At 39.0% G+C, this 24,191-nt stretch overlaps 1 protein-coding gene across 2 annotated transcripts; it reads right to left on the bottom strand.

Moving 5' to 3' along the window:
* Positions 1-1,004: 1,004 nt before the first annotated feature.
* On the bottom strand, positions 1,005-22,885 carry LMAN1 (lectin, mannose binding 1). Of its 2 annotated transcripts, XM_039840393.1 has the most exons (14): positions 22,612-22,885; positions 19,239-19,393; positions 19,048-19,155; positions 18,103-18,164; positions 17,050-17,149; positions 13,161-13,284; positions 11,565-11,623; positions 10,996-11,128; positions 9,434-9,627; positions 9,229-9,299; positions 6,439-6,592; positions 4,763-4,884; positions 4,403-4,465; positions 1,005-1,118 (listed from the first exon to the last, which is right to left on the bottom strand). In XM_039840393.1, exons 1-13 carry the CDS (start codon positions 22,847-22,849, stop codon positions 4,429-4,431), a joined length of 1,557 nt encoding a protein of 518 aa, XP_039696327.1. In that variant the 5' UTR covers positions 22,850-22,885; the 3' UTR covers positions 1,005-1,118; positions 4,403-4,428. The 2 variants fall into 2 exon arrangements, with proteins under 2 accessions (XP_039696327.1, XP_039696319.1); XM_039840385.1 differs by lacking the exon at positions 1,005-1,118 and having other exon boundaries at positions 2,157-4,465.
* Between the last annotated feature and the right edge of the window lie 1,306 nt (positions 22,886-24,191).

The raw sequence follows: 24,191 nt of genomic DNA, 5'->3' as shown, positions 1-24,191 counted from the left end.
AAAAATCCACTTCATATTTTATTATAAATTTATAAAATTATTACTAAAATTCTATTTTATTAGGAAATATTATTATTGAAGGTATCAATTCTAAACCCTAAATCCAGTTTATAAAGCAGCCTCTCCCTGCCCAGTCGTGTGTGTGTGTGTGTGTGTGTGTGTGTGTGCACACGCACGCTTCCTGGGGGCGTCAAGCATTAGAGATCCTCAGGTGGTAGGTACACCAGTGTGATGACTGAATCCTACCTGGTATTACTTTGTTTTATGAAACCAAATCTCTCAGTCTCCCCAACAGTTAATCCCACTGAAAATGAGATGTCTTTAAAATTTACTATTCTCTGATTACAATGGACGTTCTACTTGGACATCCAGTAACTATTTGCTGCTGAGTGTAGAATCGTTCATTCCTCCAGAAAGAGAAAATAAATACCCCAGGATTTGTGAAATGGGACCACTGGGTGTTACCCCTCCAAAGGCGTCTCCTCATCCTTGAATAACATCCCAGGTCTTTACTGTGGCCTGCAAGGCCATGTCCCCAGTGCCCCACTGGTGTCCAGGGCCTCGATGCCGTCTCATCTCCCCCATCTCGCCTGCAGGGAGGCTCACTGATCGGGCTCTAAGTTTCCTTTGATTTCTTTCAAATCCATCTATTTATTTTAAATCTTCTATTTTATCCACTATTTCTCAGAAGAGAGGTCCATTACCTTAGTCTATCATTTTCTGAAACTGTGTAATGAAGACTCTTACAATGCTACTGCCCTGAGATCAGTATCATGAAGACTGAGGCCATCTTTACTGAGTGGCAAAGCCGAGATTCAAACCTGGATTTGTCTGACATCAATACTCTTCCCTTTTTATATTGCATGGACTCTCAGAATTAGAATTACTTGGTTAAATGGCACTTGTCAGAAAGATTCAAAGATCTTTTAACTGCCATCAGTGATGACTAAGAGTTCAGGCTTACCTGTACTTTCACCAGTCTGTGGTTATTAAAAGTGGAAACATCAAATACATTGTTTTAATTATGTATTTCTCATTACCAGCAAGGCTAACTATTTATCCGTTATCATTTCTACTTTTTATGCTTCCTCATGTTGACTCCACAGGTGATATGCCCCCTAGGGTAGAGCACACAGCACATCGTAAATGAAATACCATCACAAATCAGGGCCTATTTGGAAAATAACTACTTATTACCCAAGATTAATGAAGGAAAGTAAATTTACTAAAATATTTCTTTATTTGAATAAGGTCAATGTCATTTCTTGAATTCCAGCTAGCATCAAATAACAATCAGAAAAAAACACTTGACAAAAAATGTTATCCAATTGAAACTAACAGTGGATAGAAAACTCCTTTAAACTTTAAAAGAAATATATTAAACAGGCAACATACAGATCTAAAAAGTTGCAAGTGATGCTTTCACATTAGATCTTATAAATAAAAAAATTCCCCAATATAATCATTTGTTCACTACCTCCCTGCAAAAGCACATGGACAGGAAAAGATAATCACATCTTAACATTCACAACTGTTACTATGTTCTTTATAAAGACTGTCTGCGATGCGGTGGGTCTGGCAATCCCTTATTCAAGTAATTTTTGTTTTCCCCAAGTTATCAAAAAGTACTACGGTCTGAGATAAAATGTCACAAAAATCGCCATCAGGAAAGCAAAAAGCTTTAGCAGGCAGACGTGAAGATAGGAGTTTTCATGGCTTGACCATGACCATGAAGATGATTTTGTAAGTTTAAAAGCCATCAATCAAAGTACCAAGAGTTACAGGCAACAACCTGGTTTGTTTCTGGTTGCTACTAAACAAAGAGTTTTAGTAAAAAGAACATTAAGTAAATTTTAAGTATAAAAGAATCAGTGCACATTTATTTGCTAATGACAATGAAAATGTTATAGTATGCTCTGAGCTCAGCTTTAAACCAACAAAACAACACTTATTTTTTTCCACTCTCCATCTTAGTGGTTCGCAAATATGAGTGTGCTCAGAATCACTGGAGGTGCCTGTCGAAAACATATTCTGAAGCTCCACACCTGAATTTCACTTCAGGTGGTTTGGAACGGAGCCCCGTGACCTGTGCTCTGAACAGGCACTCCAAGACCCGGCTGGTCCTCGGGCCGCCCTGTGACAAACACTGATATCCCTTTAATATATACCAAAATATTGTTTATTGTTTGTGGCTTCATAGTAAAATTTCAAGCTGAATAAAACATCCACACAATTAGAACACAAATAGGTACATTAAATAACGGTTCCAACCATTATGTAATTGTATCTCTTTTTAAAAGTGGCGTCATAAGCACCACTTACACTAAAATTTTAAAATCAATTTTGTTTTAATCCAAGGCACCTGTAGTATACTTGCTGGTGTGAGAGAAGTTAAATTCAATTATACAAAACAGTACAGAAAAGAAAGAATCCTGGCAGTGATTGATTTTTCCACAGAGGAAACACTTCTCTTCGGAAATGAGCTACTTAAAGTCAATGATTTTGAGGAAATGAAATCAAATTTCGAATAATATGACAAATACCCTGTGCAAACTGCTTTACCGAGTGATTTTTAGCAAATTACATTACTAAGTAAAAAAGATTCATGCTCATGCTTTTCATAACAGCCATTTCCATTTGTATTAGAAATAATCGAATGATTCCTCTTGAACTTTTGCCTGAAAATGGGTACTGCGTACATCTGGGAGTCCTTTAATAAGTTCAGGTATGTGGATTTTACAATACTGGACATTTTGAAGGCTTTAATCTCAAGAGGATTTCTCAAGTTCATAGTCTACAAATTAAATATTCTTCTGATGGTATTAATATTTTTTCATGAAATAAATTCTGTGATGATGTCTCTGAAACATGAATTTCAAAATGTTAAGACTACAAGGAAAAACACTAGTGACGCATTTTCTATGTTGAAATGACTAGAGTGAGTAATCATTAGAACGTTCTCATTCAGTGTTCTAGGATAAATGCTAAGACAGAAAGCAATGTCAAGATTGTTTGTATACATAGCACGTCAGGTATTGCTAGAAGGGAGAGTCTCTCATAGTCTTTGTACAGATTTTAGGCAATCAGTTCCATCTGTAAATGACATCTTAGGGTAAATTTATGAAGGCATATAAGAATTAAACGGTACTATTTTATAAAACAGTATTATTTTGCATCCCACAACAAATGTAAAACCACCATTTTAGCTAAAAGAGATAAAAAAGTATTTTGAAGCCAGCAAAAATAAGTTTACATCACTTGTGAAGACAGAATTAAGTGCATTTTAAAATGTCATTTACAGACTGTTTCTGTAGTACCTAGAATATGTACGAAAACTACAACAACCCCTCCAGGCTCACATTTCGAGGTTAAGCTTACTAACAAATGCTTCGCAATATCCTCAGTTCTGGCATTAAAACAAAGAAATCAGAAGTATTAATTCTATTTTTCAAATTTTTGCCTTCAAAAATCTTAACACTGCTTCTAATACAGCCTCCTTAATTTACATGGGTACGCGGCGTTGCAAGCACCAGGCTGTACAGAGTAATGCAAACCAGAATGTAGTGGTGGGGTCTGTGAAGCAAAATATCCCCAGAACGTGCAATCTGAGCTGAATCTATATGCTGTACAAAAGGGGAGAAGTAAGTTCATTACAAATACAAATGCAAAAATGATTTTCATAATATTGAACCGACAGAATGAAGATGTTCAAGAATACGAGCAGTCAGGAAATGAATGCATTACCAGGCAAATACCCTTAAAAACTATCATGAGAGGAATGTGTTCGCCTAACTGGTGTTTCAGGCAAAGAGCAGCTCTTAATTTCCCCCCAAAATTTCCTTTAAAAGTGAAATACAACATTGATGATCAGAAGGGAAACACTCCAATAAACAACGTGAGGCTCTTACCCAGCCCTAAGGCTCTCGGACAAGATGTCCTGAGACCAAAGGGTAGCAGGTTAAGGGCTGCGGGCCTGGGTGTCACAGGAGGGAATTCTGACCTCTTACGACTGGTTATGAGAGAACCAGGATGGGGAGCTCTTAGTTAGACCTCATGTGTGGCGGGCAGGAGGGCAAGTGTGTTTAGGTTAAATAAAGGAAAACCTCCAGCATCTGAAACTTAGGGGTAATTTTCATATCTGGGGCTGGCCCCAATTTTCTATTATTTACCGTCTTATTTATCAATATTCTGTCCAGTGGCTGTGTTCTACTGGCCAGAAATGCACTGAAATTTAAATAGATTTTATGTACTATGCACAAATTTACATGTGGTTGTCTTTAAGGTTTTATTCTTACTGTAAATCAATGTTTAAATTATTTTATACAAAATTTAATAATTTAGCCTATGAAGCAATTTAAATACTTCAATTCCCTCAAAAAGACAACATTTTGTACATACATACATGATGCACACATATGAAAATGGTGGTCAAAAGAATTTTTTGGCAGCTGCTTCTTGCTGGGTCCTAAGGAAAAAAGAGAAAGAAAAAAAACTGAAAGAATTTCTGTATACTTTACTTTGGAAAGAAATAGGATTGCTTAAAATTGAAATATACAATGTCTTTTGAAGTCTAAAATACATTAGGATAAGCATACACTCTGTACGTGCACTCCCATGTGAACTGAACTAGACTAGAAATAATATTTGCTTTGTATAAAGCTAACTAATAGGTATTGAAAGTTCCATTATGAACACAGATGATACTGAGTATTCCAAATTAAACAAATACAGCAAAATGTTCGGCCAAGTTTTAGAGACTCACCTATACATGACATAACCAACGAACAACACTGTCTGTACCACTACGAATATAACGAAGTGCACCGTGGATAAACATGATGGAAAAGGTGGCAGTTCTGGGCATTTCAGTCTTTCATTTGATAGCTATAAGGCAAAGAACTTTCTGTTACAATCAGTCAAATTAGTATTTTAGAAAAAGAAATAAATGTGAAATCTTTATAAAACTCACGGTCTACTGTATAACACAAGTATTTTCATTTATTCATCCTGTAAATATCTTCCATCCCAATTTTTACCACTCAATTTTTTTAAAGAGTAGTTGACACTGGAAGGCCTCCACCTTTTCACTGTCCAGTCACTCACTCATTGCCATTTGGCTCCTATCTTTGTCAAAGTGACAGTGATTTTAGTGTCCTTGGGGGTGACAGACCACAAATTCCTGGACACTTCCAGTTTACACTGTTGTACTAAAGTAATTATTAAGAGCATCACCTTCAACGGGGTAACCATGTCAGCGTCTGAAACAGAACACTTTTGAGAGTGCTCAGCATCAGTCTCACGTGTCCTGGTTCAGATGACTGCATAGTTTCCCTACTAATGAACGACCTGACGATATCCTGGCTTTGGCTCAGCTCTCTTTGTCCCTGATCTCCTAATGTTCGACATTACTAACTGGTATTTTGAAAGTGTTTCTTTTTCTATTCCCATGAGTATTCCTTCTATTATAAGGAGGTAATTAAATATCACGAACAAGGTATCTAGACAGAAGGGCTCCTAAGATTTTTTGTTTTTAATGTGCATACATCTACGGGATAAAGTTCTTCAGTGCATAATACCACCCACAGCATCAACTGGACCATTTTGACAAAGGCTAAAATTGGGGAGAAATAACCTCAAACAGAAGTAAGGGAATAGATAATAATGCTTTGGATGAGAGGTAACGGGCAATAAGAAAACATTAAGCCATATTTAGAAAACTGGAAGAGGAAAAGGCAAATGCTACAAGTATCTGTGAATTTTGTGAGGGTCTTTAAAGCCAGTAATCAAGAATAAACTTAAAAGTACCAGGGATCGGTCTTCTAATGTTGTCTCTTATGCATGTTAAACGTCAAAAAAAGTTACCTATTTTTAATACTTATTGCCAATCTCCAAAAGTGAAATGGGGCTTACACTAAAAAAGACCCAATAAAGCAAAACAAAAACAAAAAACGTTTAAAAAAATGAAACAAGGCAGGAAAAACAGCTGGAAGACCTTGCTTAAAATTGCCGCTAGTCAGGTAGTTTTGATCTGTGCTAAACAGCTGAGACAGACAGAAATATGAGTTACCCAGCACAAGTCAGTCTAACAAAAGGGTTTGTTGTCAAGAGAGACATTTATCTTTTCAAAGATATTTACAGATATAATTATCGATAAGAGCCATTTTTTTAAAGAAACCTTACAGAAAAGAACCTAGGAAAAAAGTCTGAAATTGTGATAGCTCCACTAATTGGGATAGCAATTTATTTTTTAAAAAATTATATTCAATAGGCTATGGAAGCATAATATGGTACATATAGACACATGGAATAATTCCATCTTTGACATTATAAAAGATCGTTAGCATTAATCAAAAATTTAAAGTATTTTCAGTAGAATAAAGTTGAATGTGTTCCTTTCCTGAAGAAGACTGATGCAAAGCGGGCGGGAGCAGCGCTTACCACGTTCCGCTGCACCAGGCTCTCTAAGTCCCGCTTCACCACGTGCAGGTGCTCCTTGATGTCACTGAAGTGCTGCGCGGTCTCGTAAACGCCCCCTGCGGATCCTGGGTGCTGCATGCCACTGACCAGCCTGACGGTTTCACTCATGGAATTCCTGCAACAGAAAATCCCTTTAGACAGTGGGATTGCTAGGAGATGGTTCTTTCCCTCACAGATTTTAAATGGTTAGATACAATTCTAAGCCCAAGATATCAGATTATTAAAGAAAGATAAAAGATCAATATTTTAAAAAACTGAACCGTCTTCAACCTTGGAAAATAATTTATAAAATTACAACTTAATATTATGCCTTTATCTTTTACTAAAGAGTAGGCTACTATTCAGATAAGAAGGGGTCCAAGAAAATACATGTGTGCAGAAGAAATACAGGAACAAAGCAGGAATGAATGGGATGGATTACCAAGAGGGCGTGGGTGGGAAAGGGCCGGAAAGAAGGAAAGACCAGGAAAGGGGTAGTCTTTCCCGCAGGGATATGGGTTTACGGTACGATATCACTTTATGTACACACTAAAATTGAACCAACAGGTAAATACATTGTAGATAAGAACACAGGTTTCCCTGTTGGAGAAAGAATTTTCAATACGGAAAGGAGGAAGGCTGAAATCGACCCCGCAGTGTTCAGTCCAGTCCAGTCCAACTGGAATCCAAAGCATCTGAATAATCTCACGGTTTTTAAAAACACATGTAGATTGGTGGATACAAAAATAGAGATATTTGTGGGTTAGAATACATTCATATATTCCCTCGCTCTGTCCACTGAGAGCCTAGAAACAACGGCACCCCAGTCGTAATGAGCACACCAGGTGCCCAGATCTTGGTTTCTAATTACCTCTCTCCAATAAAAGGAACCAAGGCTCACTAGAGAAGAGGTTGATTCTAGAGCTGGGGCAGAGAAAATAAAAGATAAGCCTGAAACATAGTGTGGTTACCAGAAGGTAAAGAAATGCATAAAAAAAGATGTGGGCTGAAAGAACACTAAAGCCAATCTGGAGAAGTGCCTAATGACCAGAGCTGGGATAATCTGAATAACAAAAGAAATAATGACAGTATTGGATTGTAACCCATAGAAAATATATTCCTGAGTCCATACTGATATAAATAATTAATAAATAAAAAAAATGGGGGAGAAGGAAGAGCTGGTCCTTACAGAATTTCAATAAATAAATAAATGCAGAAGGAAAGATAGAAACAGAAAAACCAGCATTTGGTAAACACCACTTTCTTGTTGCAGGCGAGACATCAACGGATGCTAAAATGAGTGAGCAAAAGTTTAAAGTGAAACAGGATAAACACACAGTCTCAGAGTATCTTCCCCCAAATATCTGTTAACTACTAAGGGAAAGATAGTAACTTAAAGAAACTGGGAAGAAACCATCGTAGGCAAGTGAAGCTAACATCACCAGTAATAAGATATACTGACATTGTGAATATGGTACACTGTTGTATTCTTGTCGAAAATGCAGAACCTCTATCCAATCATGAATATATATCAGACAAACCCAAGTTGAGGGACACTTCACCAAATAACTGATCAATGTTCTTGGTAACTGTCATGGTCATGCCAGAGAAGGAAAGATGAACTGTTTCAGACTGCAGAAGTCTAAAGAGAGATAACTAAACGCAGCACGTGATCCTGGACAGGATCTTCGAACAGAAAAATGCACAGTGGAAAACTGACGAAATTTGAGTAAGATCATTAGTTTAGTTAATAGTACTGTATCGATGTTAGCTTCTTGGTTCTGACAATTGTACTATAACCAGTTAGGGGAAGATGGGTGGGGGATATATGGAGATTATTATTTTTGAAATGTCTGAAGTCTAAAATTAGATCAAAACAAAGATTTAAAAAAATAATGTCACGCAATCCAGTCTATTTCTAAACCAATTTAACTATTCATTTAGCATCATGAATATTTTAATCACAAGTTTACAAATTGAAGATTTTTAAAAATTCCAAACACTGCAACTGAAAGAAATACAAATTTGCAGTTGGAAGCTGGGTTGCCTTTAATCTCTACGTGTTGGATATTTTCACCTTCTATTTAACCTAATCCTATTGAATCTTCCAGTCCTAAAGACATTCCCCTTGACACTCTTGTTCATCAAGGGCTATACTGGCTGGGGCAGTGCTATAAAGTATTAGCTTATGAAATACGACATTTTAGCTGTTTCTGTTCTCCAGGCATTTGAAGTTGTTAATTATCTGCATAAGTGGATCCTTTTTAGAATCTTATCATTCAACGTTCCAAGGACACAGTGTCTCCTCTTTGCTCCAACTCTTTGTCCAGCCTCTCTCAGGGCACAAGATGGAATGAAAAAGAGGTAGTCGCACATAGCGTATTTCCTTTAAAATGTTTTTACTCCATCAAAAAGGAGTTCCTGCATAAGGCATGCTTGTATTACAGTCCTACGATGCTATGTGTGCTTATTCCCCTAGTATTTTTCAAAGAACTGTGATATATTACTCGTAATCTTTTCGTATTTTAGAAATGTGTAAGTAGTTCTGGCTGTAGAGTCAATGTGACGAATCTTTATTTTTTTAAAGGTGCTACAGCATTTCTTTTCTAGCTTAAAATAATTAAAAAATTTAAACATGTCTGCAGTTTCTAAATATCAAAAGTTCTTGTACTTTACATTCCAGTATTAATAAAATGACCCTAGAACGTGAGAAATCATGAATTTAAGATAAACAGAGTACACAACACTCAGACATTACTTCTGGATACTTACTTCATTTCGTTTACTTGTCTCAGAATCTCATGCTGAGTGTTCACAACAGTGTCCAGTTCTTGTTGAGTGATCTGGAGGAAAAACAAAAGATGGCCAGCTGGCTCGATAACCCACACTCCATGGGAACACACGGCTCAGCAGCCTTCCTCCTCCGCTCTCCTCCATCAAAGGCTACCTAAGCACAGCTGCAATTCGGAAAGCTCACCTGTCCATGCTGCCCAGGGATTCCTGCTCCTCTTTTAGAGATCTCCTCCGACAAGGAGGACACATATTTTCTCTGTTCATCAAGAATCATATCTAATTGTCGGTTCAGCTGCTTGATTTCAAGATGAATACGATTCTGTCCTTCAAAGATTTGTCTCAGCTCACGATCTCCCACACTCTCGAATATTTCATCCGCTAAAGTGGAAATTACAAATTAAAATTATTAGAATCACCTATACACATGTAGTTTCCAAAATACCGTAAGTGACAAAAGTAACGACACATACTAAAATCAGAACATCAACAACAGTGATATGACCTCCCTGACATCGAACATGCAGAGATAATTAATTCAATCATGATTAAGTTACGATTTGTTCTAGACATCTCCGGTGGGTGAAAATTTATTATAAATTTGGTCTGAATTTTTTCACCTAAAAATCATTTTCTCTTTCAAATATAGTGTGTGATTCTATTCATATGCATGGGCAGAACTAACCTATGTAACAGAAATCAGAATAGTGGTTGCCTCTGGGGAGGGAGGGTTGACGTGAAGAGGCACGAGGGAACGTCCAGGGTGATACGAAATATTCTGCGCACTGATTTGGGTGACGGTTAAATGGGCACGCACATCTGTCAGAATTCGTCAAACTATTCTCTTAAAATATGTGCATTTTACTTACGTAAAGATTAAGAAATGGAGTGGAGAAGACCTGATTTTCCTTTTATACCTGACCATGCTGAAAACAGATTATTTCGTTCAAACACTTATTACAATAAGCTTCAGGATATACTCACGAGTCACATGTTACATTTAAAACAAATCCAAGAAAAGAATAAAATGTATTTTTCATTTTTAGCTTCATTAAGTCTGCGTCACATGGTCAATCACTTAGAGAATCACATACCACATAGAGTTCGATGGGGGAACAGCCCATATAACAAACGTTAGCAGACAAAATAAAGTCACTTTACTGGGCCCTAACATGTTTTATCTGTGACATGTAGTGCACTTAGCATTTCGTCACAGTGGCCTGCTTAGACTAAAGTTTAAAATTCTCAATCTTCACGTCCGAGATTCTGTTGCGTAAGGGGAGGAGAGCCAGATAACCGCTTAAAATCATTCTCACAACAGTTTTGATGGTTTCCAAGTATTGTCTCTGTAATAATAAGGTAATTATGTGCCACTAAAAGTAAAGAAATAGAGTTTGGATGGCTTCATTCAACAAATGTTTACTGACTCTCAACTACTGTTGTACAGCACTGTTGTTTAGTTAGTTTAGGGGACACGGCACTGAACACAACGAAGTCCCTGTCCCCATGGGCTCACTGCAGTGGGCCACTGCTCACGCGGGTCACCACGGTAGCCCTTACTGCACACCCCACTCCATCACATCCGGTTTCCAAGCCCTTTAAAGACTGAGGATTTGCTTACAAATTATTTCCGGAAATTACTTGGAATGTGCCAGACGAGAGAGAGAGGACGAGGTGAATGAAAGTGTGAGGTGACACGCGCGCCGTGCCTGCCGCTGCGGCCCCGGGGACAGCTTCACCACAACTCACCAGGCTGCCCCTGCAGGTCTGGGTGACCCTTCTGGAACTCCTCTTTTTTCTTATCCAATTCTTGTTGAAAGTGCTCAAATTCCTCCTGATATTTTTCTTTTTCTTTTTCTGAAATTTCTTTATCTGGTGTAGGCTTTTTTGGAGTTTAAGGACAGATCATTGAAAAATATATTAAGAATGTTAAAAAATAATAAATCTCAATATATATTTTTCCTCCTTTTAACTACCATTATTTGAAATGTTAACAAAAAAATTTATTTAAATCATAACCAATTTACTTTTGCTACTAATAATTACAGCAAAAAAAAGAGGGCCACTACCATTTACTGAGTGCTTGCTAGAAGTGCAATGCCTTATTCAACGCTTACAAACGTCATGAGATGGCCAGTATGAACATCTGTTTACTCGAAGAATGGAGCATTACAGAGGCTAAGTAACTTACACAAGGTCACATGGCAGTAACAGGCAGAAATAAGAGTCAAACCTAACGCAGTCTCCCCAAGTTTTCAGCTATGAGGCAATACTACTAAACTGAAAACAAACTTTTTGAAAAAACTGTTTATACTTACTGGCTCTTTCCCAGGCTCAGTCAATTGGAAAGTGAGAAAAGAAAGGACATCATGGTCATCTACAAATTAAAAAAAAAAAAAAATCTGAAAAAGTTCCATAATAGGTTATTTTTATGGTTGTGAATCTACTTTGTAGATATCTATTTCTTTAAAAAATAATGACAGATAAAAATCAGCTCTAATTTTGTAAATGCAATGGTGCTCTGTGAACTTAGAGACAAAGATCATCTGAAAGACATTAGAAATAAGCAAAAATTCACTTTCTTAAGTGTTAAACACATAACAGATGTTTAATAAATGTCTGATAAGGGAATGAACAAACAAAACAAGCCTAAACTCTGAACCCTGGTACCAAAGTCCTCCCGTATTTTCCCACGGATCTCCATGGACTATGTCCCAGGCAAATGAGACAAAATCTGGTCCTTCACCTACTTCCTGTACCTATTGTCTCTAAACCTCTCCTACAGCACTTACCACTTCTTGCCTCACTGTCCTATCGTAAACATGGCACTGCTCTGTCCTGCTTACTGGGGCAGTCCTGATTTACCTGTGTCCTGGAATTACTAATGGCATCTTCTTTTGTTCTCAAAGCATCCTGATTTAGATAATATGATTACATCATGCAAATTTGTTTCCCTCAACAGCAGATATGAACAATTTTATTTAAAAAAAAATCATATTAAAAATCAAATTAATTTCAAGCTGTTTTAAGCTCAAAACAAGGACTTATCAGATCAAACCTCATAACATCAAATTAAAATACCAACCCTGGTTAGTCATATCTTCAAAGTAAAAGCAATTAATTTCAACTGTGTGGCAATCCCTAAGCTTTCTGCCACTATTATGGAGCTCTCGGTAGGTAGCCAGATTAACGGCAAACTGCAACGCCACGGTTAGGATAGGTGACTGTGGGAGAGAGAAGCTGTGCAGTGTAATAGAGCACTGGACCCAGGAGTCAGAAATCCACGCCAAGTCCTGCCGGGGTCTGACCATTACTGGCCATGGGATCTTTAGAAAGTCCTTTAATCCAAGATTTGGCAAACGCATCTAAAAACAGGGTAAATATGATCCTCTCCCTCCCTATGTCATTGTAAAGAACAATTCAGATATTTGAAAATAATAAATTTATATATTGTACCATATAAACAGAAGACGGTATTAACATCAAATAACTTCATTGATCATCATACTTAAGGCAAAAAATGGTAAAACTTTTTTAAAGTTTAGACCCCAATAATATTTTCTCAGGCTACCCATTTATTTAAATGTACTGTGACAACTCTCAGGATCCTAAACTATTTGACAATTAACCTTCTGTAGCCTTAACTTTACATGTCTCCTTCACTATAAAATAGCACCCAAAGTGATGCTCTAATTTACATAACTGTATGCAGCCCCAGCCAACTGCACACCTGCGGAATATAAGCAGAAGATCAGCAATTCCAAGAGACCAAAAGACTGGGACTGAAAGCTATGGGAAGCTTATAACTAGTCTTCAAATATTGAAAGTAAACAAGGCTATACATCTCCAAAATACACTATTCCTAATAAAACTCAACTCACAAATGTATAATATTAAAAGACAGCAAGATTTACCTGCGAGACCTCCAGTTGCAGCAGATATTCCAAAATGCCCTTGTGGGGGGATTATCATATTTTCCACTTTGGCACAAAATTCATAATCATTTTTATCTGGTGTGAAGCCATTATTGATCATTACCTAGAGAGACATATTGTAGTTATAGCTTTTACAACAGATATTGTAAAAAGAATTTCCAATAATCAATTTATGACTTGATCTCTATATCTGGTCTAATAATCAACAGCCAAAGCTATCAGCATTCTCCCATTATTTATTATAAACGGTAATTCCTTGTCCATTAAATAACCTCACTTAAACAAGATATTAGTACATTAAACAAGATATTTTACCCTACTATGTGTCAAAGCCTTAATGAGAAAAATCTGATATCTTTCCATGAAAATCTTTCTAAAACAGAATATGGGTTACCTTCTCTTGAGAAGACTTAGGGAACATGATTACTTTCTGCAAATGATTCACACAGAAGGGAGATCACACTTGTTCTGAAACCCTGGTGACAGAGCTAAGATAAACATGCTGAATTTATAATTTTGACGACAGCTAGTTGAGAATTCAATAGATTGCCTTAGCAAATAGTGAAGGAAGGTAATTAGACCGTCGTAAGTTAGCAGAGACAGCAAATGTATTCACATAAGAGGCAAGAAATTAAAACAGTAAAAAGACACATAAGTTTCTACTCTGCAGAATGTATATTTGAAGTAACAGCCGTAAACGTCTTTAAAGAATCTTGGCATCCTACGGAAGCACAGGAACACTCTGCTCACGATCCCAGTCAAGCAGCGGTCCAGCCTCTTCCACGCGTCCACTTCCAGCAACCCAATCACTAGCCCCACCCTAAGCAGGAGTCTCTGAGGTCAACGGTGGAAGGGAAAGGAGCAGTAGGTATGTGGCACCAGTCAGGGCACTGCCACCGTTACTTCCAGATGCAAAGTTTTGTCAGTGTAGTTAAGGTTAAGACGCACGGGAAAATTGTTACAGTACTCTGTCCAAATTTTCAGTAAGAGAGTTAGATACCTGTCCGTATGAAGGGTCGACCTCTATATAATGTGGGATGGACTCCTACCAGTTTTTAAAAATCACCTGCCATTTAGTTGACTAACATTTGTGTCTGTTTCCCGGATTAGTAATGTTCCTATTACAGTTTACATCATCTACGAATGGTTCTCCTTTAGAGTCTTTCAAATCAGAATCAACAATTGGTAGGACATTTGCCGATAAGAGCTAAAAAACAAAGGTGTTAAGTTAATCACTTTCTAATTCTGATACTAAAAATATTCAACTGTTCAGTACATTTTTTTTTTCTTGAACCCTGACAAACTGAAATCTATTAGAAGTCTTGACTGTCTAGTTCTAATTATTTTTTTAAAAAAATGCAGGGAAGGATAATATATTCGCTGCTCTGAGTTAGAAGGAAAGTTAGGACCGTGACTGCACAGGTCTGATGTCCGCTGACCAACACCAGTGACACTTCTTCGTGAGGTCACCGCTAACCTTCCTCACTCATCTTAAAGTTTCGACCCACTGTTAAATACTACACTTGCAAAATTTAAAAATCTCTTGTTTTGACTGTTTCCTTCACTAACAGCATCTCTTGCTCCCCTTACTTTGTTTTTCCCTCTGAAGTTCAAACCCTGGGACAAGCTAAGGGTGTGAGTACTAATCTAATAAACCTTCCTTGAGTACCTAAAATGGGCATAATATAGGGACGAGGAATACGGGCTGTTATGCCTGCACTGAGTAACTGAAGATAATATTGATGAGAAAAGACATACAAACCATAGTTGACTGGTTAAGTCCATACGACATATTTTAAAGGCCAAATGAGCATTATAGGAACAAAACTGAGTTAAGAGATAGGAAATTATGAGCTGATGTTTGGGAAATCTGATGGATGAGGGATCCAAATGAGCGTGTTCAAGAACGAGCATGACTCTGCCAGGCAGAGAGGGGAGAGTACCCCAGAAGGGACAACGGACTGAGCAAAGGCTAGGACGTTAAGTCACGGCTGTGTGTCCTGCCCAGTCTCCCTCAAACGTACTCTCCGGAACACTCGCTCTGGAGACACTCGTAGGTCCTGGGTGAGAACAGGATTCCGTGGTCGGGTGAGTCTGACGAACGCGCGGCTTGATGAGGTGTCTGCATTTCAGCGCTTCCCATCTTCTGTGCTAACGCGCACAGTTGGGCCCGATCTCATGTGACTGTGCAACTATTCCGGGAGCACACTGCACAGGACTGTTGTTCCGGGGACTTCTGGGAGGGTGCACCACCTCACTAAGCTGGGTCATGCAGGCCGCCTCCCTGTGCTCTGTGAACTCAAGTGTGTGTCTGCACTTGCCGTAGTTGGTGCCTGGGTTCTGCCACGTGAAAGTAAGTGTGACTTACTGACGACACCACTGAAATCGCGCAGGGTGTCTATCATCACAGTGCAGTGCAGATCCAAGTCAATCACAAAAGACTGGACACAAAAGCCGAGGTCTCTCAATTAGTTAGGAATTTAAGACTATGCCAATACGAAGTTTTCCAAAGAACTGCCTTTTTAAGAGTTTTATACAAAGGAGTGCAAGGCTAGCCCATGATTTAGGGGAAAGAAAAATTTATAAAAAATGTTTTACTTGTAAGTATCATATAACCAGGTATCGACGGTGTCTTTAAAAAGCAGAGTTCACCCAGTATTTGTGAACTTAGTTATTGTGACTGCCCTGCCGTCCCATTCCTCCCTCAAACACAAACAAATGTGCCGCTTCTCGGCTAGTTGATGGTACCGCTTCACTGTATAAGTGGCCAGAAATTCAGGGACCACCTCTGACCCCAGCTGCACTCACCCGCCTGCCCCCAGCAAACCAGCAGCAACTGCTCCAGTCTCCGCCCCCTGGATCCCTTCCCCTCTGCCTCAGTTCAGACCACAAGCGGGGTCTTGCAGTTAAGACACTGCTGGGTTCAAATCAGTTCTGGTCCTTATTTGGTACGACACTGTCCAAGTTTCTTGAAACCTCCCACATTCAATTTTCCCATGTATAAAATGGGGATGCCCACCCCACAGGGCTCGTGAAGAATAAACGAGAAACTGCATGTAAAGCACCAAGCACAGGGTACAGCTCATCAAAAGTCAAGGAGTTTAAATGATCGCCTCCTCCACTCCTCCGCAAATACTGTTATAAGAACACTGCTGCCTAAGGCTTCTTCCTAAACTGCAAGTCTGATCTTCAGTTTCCTGCTTAAGACTCTTTAAACTGTTCCTTACAAGATAGATAAACTACACGAGACCTACAAGATTTGACTGCCAACCTTTCACCTCACTTCTTACAGTCTTCTCTACCCATCAGCCACGTCAAACTACTCGCCTTTCCCAAATCTTTCAACAGTCCCTGTGCCCATTTTCTCTGCACCCCACCTTGAAGACTCCCTCTTCCCCTTCGAGGGGCAGCTGCATTGTGAGGAGCTGTTCTGGCCTTCGCCACGGCCACCTGGCAGCCACAAGGTTCTAACCCTTTGATCCTTCAGTGGTATCTGTGCTGCAGTATTCATCACAAAGCACAGTAATGTTACATTCGTGTCTCCCCAGCAGACGACAAGCTCTGTGAAGAAAATTCCCTTTGCCTTATTTATACCTGTATCTTCAAGGCTTAGACACGTACATAACAGGTGGCACATAGCAGGTGCTTATCAACATTTACTGACTAGAAGCAAACTCAGCCGCAAGGCTTTACCACACACGGCCACTCACGTGGAGCCCTGAAGCCACTTCTGCTTTCTCACAGTTACACTGCTGAAGACAGGAACAGCATCCGAACTTAAATTCATGTCATTTCTATCAAAGATTCAAAATGAAAACGCATACTAGAATCTTGTTCATTTAATTATCTCGAAATGTATGTTACTTACTATCAACGTCTTCTGGTAATACACAATCTTTGCCCGGACTGGGTAGGGTTTATTACGAAAGTCCCTCTGGCAACTGGCTAAAGCTTGATTAGCGCCATCACTATAGTATAAGGGAAAGCAAAACAAACGAGGCACTTAAGCTTTTCGATATTTAAAAACTCACTATTTAAAATGATTAGTGTCTGGAAAGATTAAAACAGTATCCAGTTACGACAAAGTCTTGGGAAATCTGAAGTTATTTATTCAGAAGATGCAAAGCTGATGCAGGAGTTTTTCCTGTGACCCCGGTCAGGGCTCAGGATAACATTAGGCGCCAATGCTACCACATGCTGACGGCCAGGGCAGGCGCACTGATCTACGTAAGACCAGGGCACAGAATTGGAGTCACATGTGGAGCTTCAACAATGCAGATTCCTAGGTCCCACCCTAAAGCAGCTGAAGCAGAATCACAGGAGAAGGCCTTGGAATCTCTACTTGAACTGGCTCCAAAGGTAACTACCAGAGTAAAAATCACTAAAGCAGGAAACAGTAAACAGGAATTTGGATAAGTAATTTTTCATACACATTACAAATATACTAAACAGAAGCTTTGTCACCCTGAGAACCTTTAAATATAGCAATACTAAGACTGAATACAGTGGCATAAATTTCTTCTTATTATTTTTTAATTTTTTATTATTTATTTTTTAACTTTTTTTTAGGCATAAATTTCTTAATCATTAGTTTAGTCAAGGCTCCAAATTTTTCAGATTCCTCTTAATAAAGGTGAGAGAACACGACTAGTGGTGTCACTGAGAAGATGAGTGCTTTATAAGCCTTTAAAATTATGTAGTTTTAGGTTAAATAAAACAACATGTTTTTATGTATGAAATCTGAGGTGGTCCACAGGAAGAAGTTTAAAACAGAACCAAATTAAGACCTTTTCACCAAGCTATAAAATAAATTGCAAGAAAAAGAATAATCTTATTTCACCTGGAAAATGTTCAGATTCGAAACAATATATTTTAAAAGGTTTTCGAAAAGAAGGTGAGATCAGAAATAAAGTACACTTACTTTTGATGGTCATAATGGAATTGTCCATTGTTGCCTATAATTACTACAGCAGGATTATTTTTCTAAAAATAAAGAGAATATATTTGTTTTAAAGTCCTTAAAGAATTGTACATCATTCTGGATGTGCTATAAGGTCTCTTAATCTCTAAAATTCTAGGACCCCGAATTTTAAAATAATAACTTTCTACTTACTAAAAAAAAATTTAGCACTTATAATCACTTAAAATCAGTCCCATACACCTCAATAAAGGCTGATGATGTGTCCTGTCTTTGAATAACCAACCTCAGCACACGTTGAGGACACCCTGTGAGCATGGGACAAGCATGGGACTTATAGAGTTAAGCAACATGGCTGTGGCATTCAAGGAGTTTATTAAAGTTCTCCTTTAAACTGCTAACAGTGACCCAGTAGAGAAATTATAAGCTAATACAAAGATCTTCAATCTTAAGGCTGCTGCTCATGCACAAGTTAGTGTTTCTGATTTGTAAGTACATTCTGTACTTAACTGTTTTAGGAGAGATCATCAGAGAAACTGGTTCATTGAAAAGAGTAATAACATATGAAAAGATAACATGTGAGCCAGTAGTAGTAAAGCACATGGGTATTTTCATGATAACTGTAATAGTCTAGTCTAAGCACTACTGGTTTCATTACCCACATCTAAATGACCCATGCTTATTCATCAAAATTACTACACGCATACAGGGTGGCCTTGCAAATTCTTAGAGTCAGGGCTCCATCAGGACCTCACGTTGCAGTATGACAAATCATGAACTCATAGCTTTAAATTGATAAATTCCCAGCTACATAAAGATCAATCACCTAACTTAGTTTGGGGAGTTCTCTCCTATTAAACTGACAAGAGTGTTAAATAAGCTGTATTTCTCACAGCTTAAATCTGTTAGCAGATATATTAAAGTGGGTAACAGTCTTAAAGAATATACCTTTCCATCATTGTCGAAAGAATCGAAGAATATTCCAACACCATTCCACATATCAGCTGATCCAAACACAGGACCCTCCAAGCCTTGATTTTCTGTATACCAAACTGCCTGTCAATATAGAACAGGGAACATTCAGAGGCTGGTGGTATATGCATTTATATACATTTTCTAAGTTACAGAAACGATCATACCAGGCCATCAGCTCCAATTCGACCTCTTCCGGTCACTCGAAATGTCACATCAATTTCCCAGTTTTCAAAGGCTGCTTTTGTCTTAGTCCATACAGACCCTCTCTGGCTTTTTAAAGATGGTGCTATTCGAATCTGATCTGAACTTGGAATAGCATCTAGAACAAAAATCAGGGAAGAAAAACTTTAAGTTATAATTAGGCAAAACTCAATGAATCATCACCAAACTGATACATATACTTAGAGATCTAATTTTAACTCAGTAACCTGTACAGTAATTTTGTTAGGAAAAAATTTCATGTTGACAGTTTCAATTTTTACATTTTAGGGCTTTCTAAACACCCCCCCTTCTATTTTGAATAGTGACATATCTATGCAAAAAAACAAAAAACAAAAAAAAACCCCACAAAAAACACAAAACACAAAAAAAGCTGTAACCATATACTAAAAATTCAAGGGGCAGAAAGGAGGAAACTATGGCTTAAAAGGCAACCAAATATTCGATTTTCGTAATATTATTTTTCAAATACGCCCAAAATTTGCATATTATTTTCAAAAAACTGCAATGTATTTTACCAATTTACAAATGTTTAGAAAGCTCAAACAGTGTGAAAAGAACATACCACTAGGAATCAAGAGACTTATTCCTAGTCTCAGTTCAGCTGTGTGACTTTGGGCAAATAATTCTCTTACTCTCTTGGGCTCACCATATGTTCACCTGTAAAATGAAGGGGCTGGACTCAATCACTCCCACAAACACCCCAGAAGTTATATGCAAAATATTGTGCATATATACAGTCTTCTAGGGAGAGAGGCAACTGCATTTCAAGTTAATAAACAGTTCTTCAGCATTAGCAGATTCTCAGAGAGAAGTGATCCCCAAAATGGTGGTTTGCATCTCCAAGCTGGGTTCAAGTTCCAGTGCTACCACTTACCAGTTGTTTGATTATAGGCAAGTTACTCCATTTCTCTAACAACCTCACAGACATATAAATGCCTATATAAGTATATATAAATATGTCAACAAATGTTAGCTAGTCCTATTATTGAACTAAATAATTATTAAAGCAACTATCAGGTCTAACTTTGAACAATTCAGATATTAACCAGTTCTGACATCCATGCTCGGAAATAACTGTATTATCTCTTTATGGATGAAAAAAACTGACGAAAAGAAAAGTTGAGATACTAAGATAAATTACTGTTTGTTACCATCACTTTCAAACACTTAACGGCTGAGGGCAAGCATCCTGGAGAGAGTAGTGGATAGTGTCAGAAGACCTGGATGTGAGTTCCAGTACACTAGCTATGTAACCTTTTCCAAGGACCTTAACCTTTCTTAACATTTCGGTTTTTTTTAATCTATAAAGCAGGTAACACCTGCCTTGCCTACTGAAGATCAAATAAGAATGAAGGTAAAAGAGTTCTGAGAGACAGAAAAGGTTACAAATTGTTATTTTTTTGCCCTTATGGACTCAAGGGTATGGACTTACAGGACAAAAGGGCATTAGAGTTAAGGGAAAAAACCCATAGGTTTGATCTTAATTTGAGAATGAATGTAAAAGGCCATGTTTAAACTAAATCTTACATTTTTCTGTTTTTCAAAGTAGTTTTACATGATGGATCTCAGGACATGAAAAGGTGAAAAATAATACATGTAGTTAATAAAAGTGAGACTGTAAAAATTACAGCGACAATGAAAGCAAGGGACATCCACAGCAGTGATTCCTCGAGTTAGTAGATAGAAGTGTCATGGCTAAAACACTAATCCCTTTATTTCAAATCCAGTCTAGCCATACAACTTTAATTCACCCAGATACATTATCTGACATTTCTGCAGCTGACAGTTGGTTATAGGCTCTGTAAAGAACGTTAACTAATTTGAGTAGTTGATTAACATTCCTGATTGGCTAAGTATGTGGTGTAACCATGAGAGAAGAATGAGCAAGCAGGCCATGGAGATGCAGAAATGAAAAAAAGTGTACGAATTCATCACCACTACTGAAAATCATCATCATTCCAAAAAGAAAAACAAAAAAACCCTAAACTTGTATTTGGGACGTCTGCATCACCTTTGTGTATTAAGAACGGTACCCTAATAACAAGTACCCAGAAACATACCCTTGATGAGCAGGCACATAATTAATGTCTGCTGAGTAATAAAATAATTGCACTCCACTTCAACTACTTAATGACTTGATCATTAAGTCAATTTGCAATTTATGCCTTTTAATTATACATTAATTTCAGTGAAATGCCCTTCCTAGAAGTCTGCTTCCTATTCAAGAATTACAGTCTAGAAATGGGACATTTTGTTTTAAGCGATGGACAGTCTAAAATGATGTATACAAATCTTATAGAAATTTCTTAGTAAGTGATGGAATTCAAAGTGCCAGAGCTTCTCAATCCATATAAAGGCATTTGCCGCTTGTTTCAAAGGGTGCATCTAATGGTCACTGAACAGAGCTTACAACCTGTCAAGTGCTAAGGCCAATTCCTTAGTCAGCAGTGACACATCAGCAGTAAAGTATAGATATGTTTCTTTCACATATATAAACGTCTAGCAAGACAAGCTCTTATCTATCAACAGTGCCAAACACAGAGTTGAATAAAACATGGAACACAGGTTATTTCGATTTTTCCAAAAGTTTGCAGTTATGCTATTTTTAGTCTCATGTTCTGAAACAATATCCAAAAATATATCCCTTCCTCTACTAAAGGGACAAGTGTGACTAATTGTTAAATAAAGTGTTAATACAAGAGGAATGATCAAAGACCACACCAAGTCCCTAAGAGGGTAAATCTGAGGTATCCTTCCAATAGGATGAGAAGTTTCTCTGACATAAAAACTTAAAAATTATTCTAAAACCAAGATATATCATGTGTGGAGCTGACAGAGTGACATCGGGTACAAACAGGAACAGTAACCATGGCTAACACTGGGTTTAAAAATAAAGAAGAGCAGAGAAGGGCCGAGAGGAAACGGGAAAGGAGGTGGGGGGCTGCTAGTACATGTCTCAGGTTGGGATTGGTTGGGGGTGCAGGACGTTTCCCCTGGAGACGTGGCGTTAGGGTGAAACGGGATGCCTAGAACCGAGTTTAAGGAGTGCTTGGAATTGTAAGAAGTAACACCTCTAGAGCAAACGGAAAGAACGGACGAGATCAAAGAACGCATAGGAGGAAGGGGAGTGGACAGAATGGGAGGAAGACTGGGGGCCAGGGGGAGGGAACCTGGTGGACAGAGCCGACCTGCTGGAGGGACTGCTGAGAAGGCTTCCCTCCACCGCGCATATGGTGTGCAGCGGGGAGGAGGTAAAGAGAAGGAGGCGCCAGGCGAGGATGGGACCCGGGCCCCCCGCCCTCTGCCCCGGCTTACTCCCCGCGTGGGCCCAGAAGGGCACGGTCCCGTCGCTCTGCACCAGGTGCGGCCCCTTGAAGCTGTATTTGTATTCGAAACGCCGATGTGGCAGCATGCCTGGGGTGCCCGTGGCACCAGCGGCTGCGGGGTCGCCTCCCACGCCGTCGCCCCCGACGAAGTGACTGAGCGACAGCAGAAGGGCGCAGAAAAGCGGCCGAGCTCCGGCCTGGGGACCCCTTTGCCTGGATCCCGCCATCTTGGATTCTGGAAAGCAGAGGCCGGCGGGAGGGGGAGGGGCGCGGGAGCTGCGGATGGCCAACAGGGCGCTCGCTGATTGGCGGAACCCGAGGGACCCGGGGGGCAAGGGTGAGCCCCGCCCCTGGCCTCCGTTTTCCAGGCGGCCCCGGGACCCGGAGCATCTGTGGGCGGAGTCGTGCCATAGGGGGCGGGGCCTGGAGGCGGTGCGTTCCGCGCGCCCCTCCTCTACGATCTCGGGTCAGAACCCGGGACTCCAAACTTCTCTTCCCACGTGATAACAGGTATTGGAGGAGCCGACCCAACGCCTACCTGCAAAGACGCTTTCTGCAATTATTCAGCAGCTGGTTTTCATTAGGTGTTCTTGGCAGACACATGGCATAATCCCAGCCCACTGAGCTGCATGCACCAACCTGTGTTACGGTATTTCAAACTAGGAACCAGCGATCCACCGGGCTGTAGAGCCCTAGGATCTTTTTGTTGGTATTGAATCAGAAGTTTCTGTGAATTTGTCGCCTAACCTTTACCTCTCTCAAAATTTAATTCCAAGGGCTAAGAATGATGGCCCACCCAGGAAGCCCGAAGAGCCCTCATCTTTAACAATTTCCTTGAACCTGTCTGGCAGACCAGACTTCTATTTTCTGAGATTAGATCCTCACTGATTTAAACTTTCATTTCCAAATTTTATTACCTGAAATTCTAACTGATACCAGAACTCAGTGTATTGAGTGCTACCATGTGTCAGGAACTGTTCTGCTGATAAACATACATTCAGTCATTTAAGAGAAAATTAACCTAATATTTTCATTTAATATCAAGGTTTTGCTCTAGTTGTTTCATTTATAAGAAACAGTCCTTTTTCTCAAACTACATGTCCACCCTCCTTAAAATAACATGATGTACATCTTAAACTCTCTTCTAGTTTTCTCTAATTATAAATCAGTGCTAAAGCACCAAGGTGTTGGAATCGATTGACTGGCTGAAGCTGAATTCTGGTTTTCTGCGTGTGTGGTCTGAGGCAAGGCGTTTAACCTCTCTAAAGCTTGGTTTCCACATCTAGATAAGGGAGATTAATAACAGTACCTATGCCACTCCGTCTTAGAAAGAATTCAGTGCCTGGTACCTAGTCAGCAACCAATAAACATGTGCTAATCTACTGATTCTTCTTCATTCTTCCACTGATAGCAAAGAGAAACCTAACTCAGCCCCATTAGGTCAGTCACATCATTGATGCATTCATCATAGCACACAGTTCATCTCTTCTTCCCATTTCTTATTTTCTCCTTAAGAAAACATAGCCAGTGCAGTCAGATTTGGATGGTGAACACTGAAGTATTTATTGA

The sequence above is a fragment of the Pteropus medius genome, unplaced genomic scaffold (assembly GCF_902729225.1).
Source record: "Pteropus medius unplaced genomic scaffold, Ma_sr-lr_union100, whole genome shotgun sequence".
NCBI classification, from domain to species: domain Eukaryota; kingdom Metazoa; phylum Chordata; class Mammalia; order Chiroptera; family Pteropodidae; genus Pteropus; species Pteropus medius.
The sequence above is the reverse complement of the archived record's forward strand: the minus strand, read 5'-3'. Positions and strand labels throughout refer to the sequence as shown.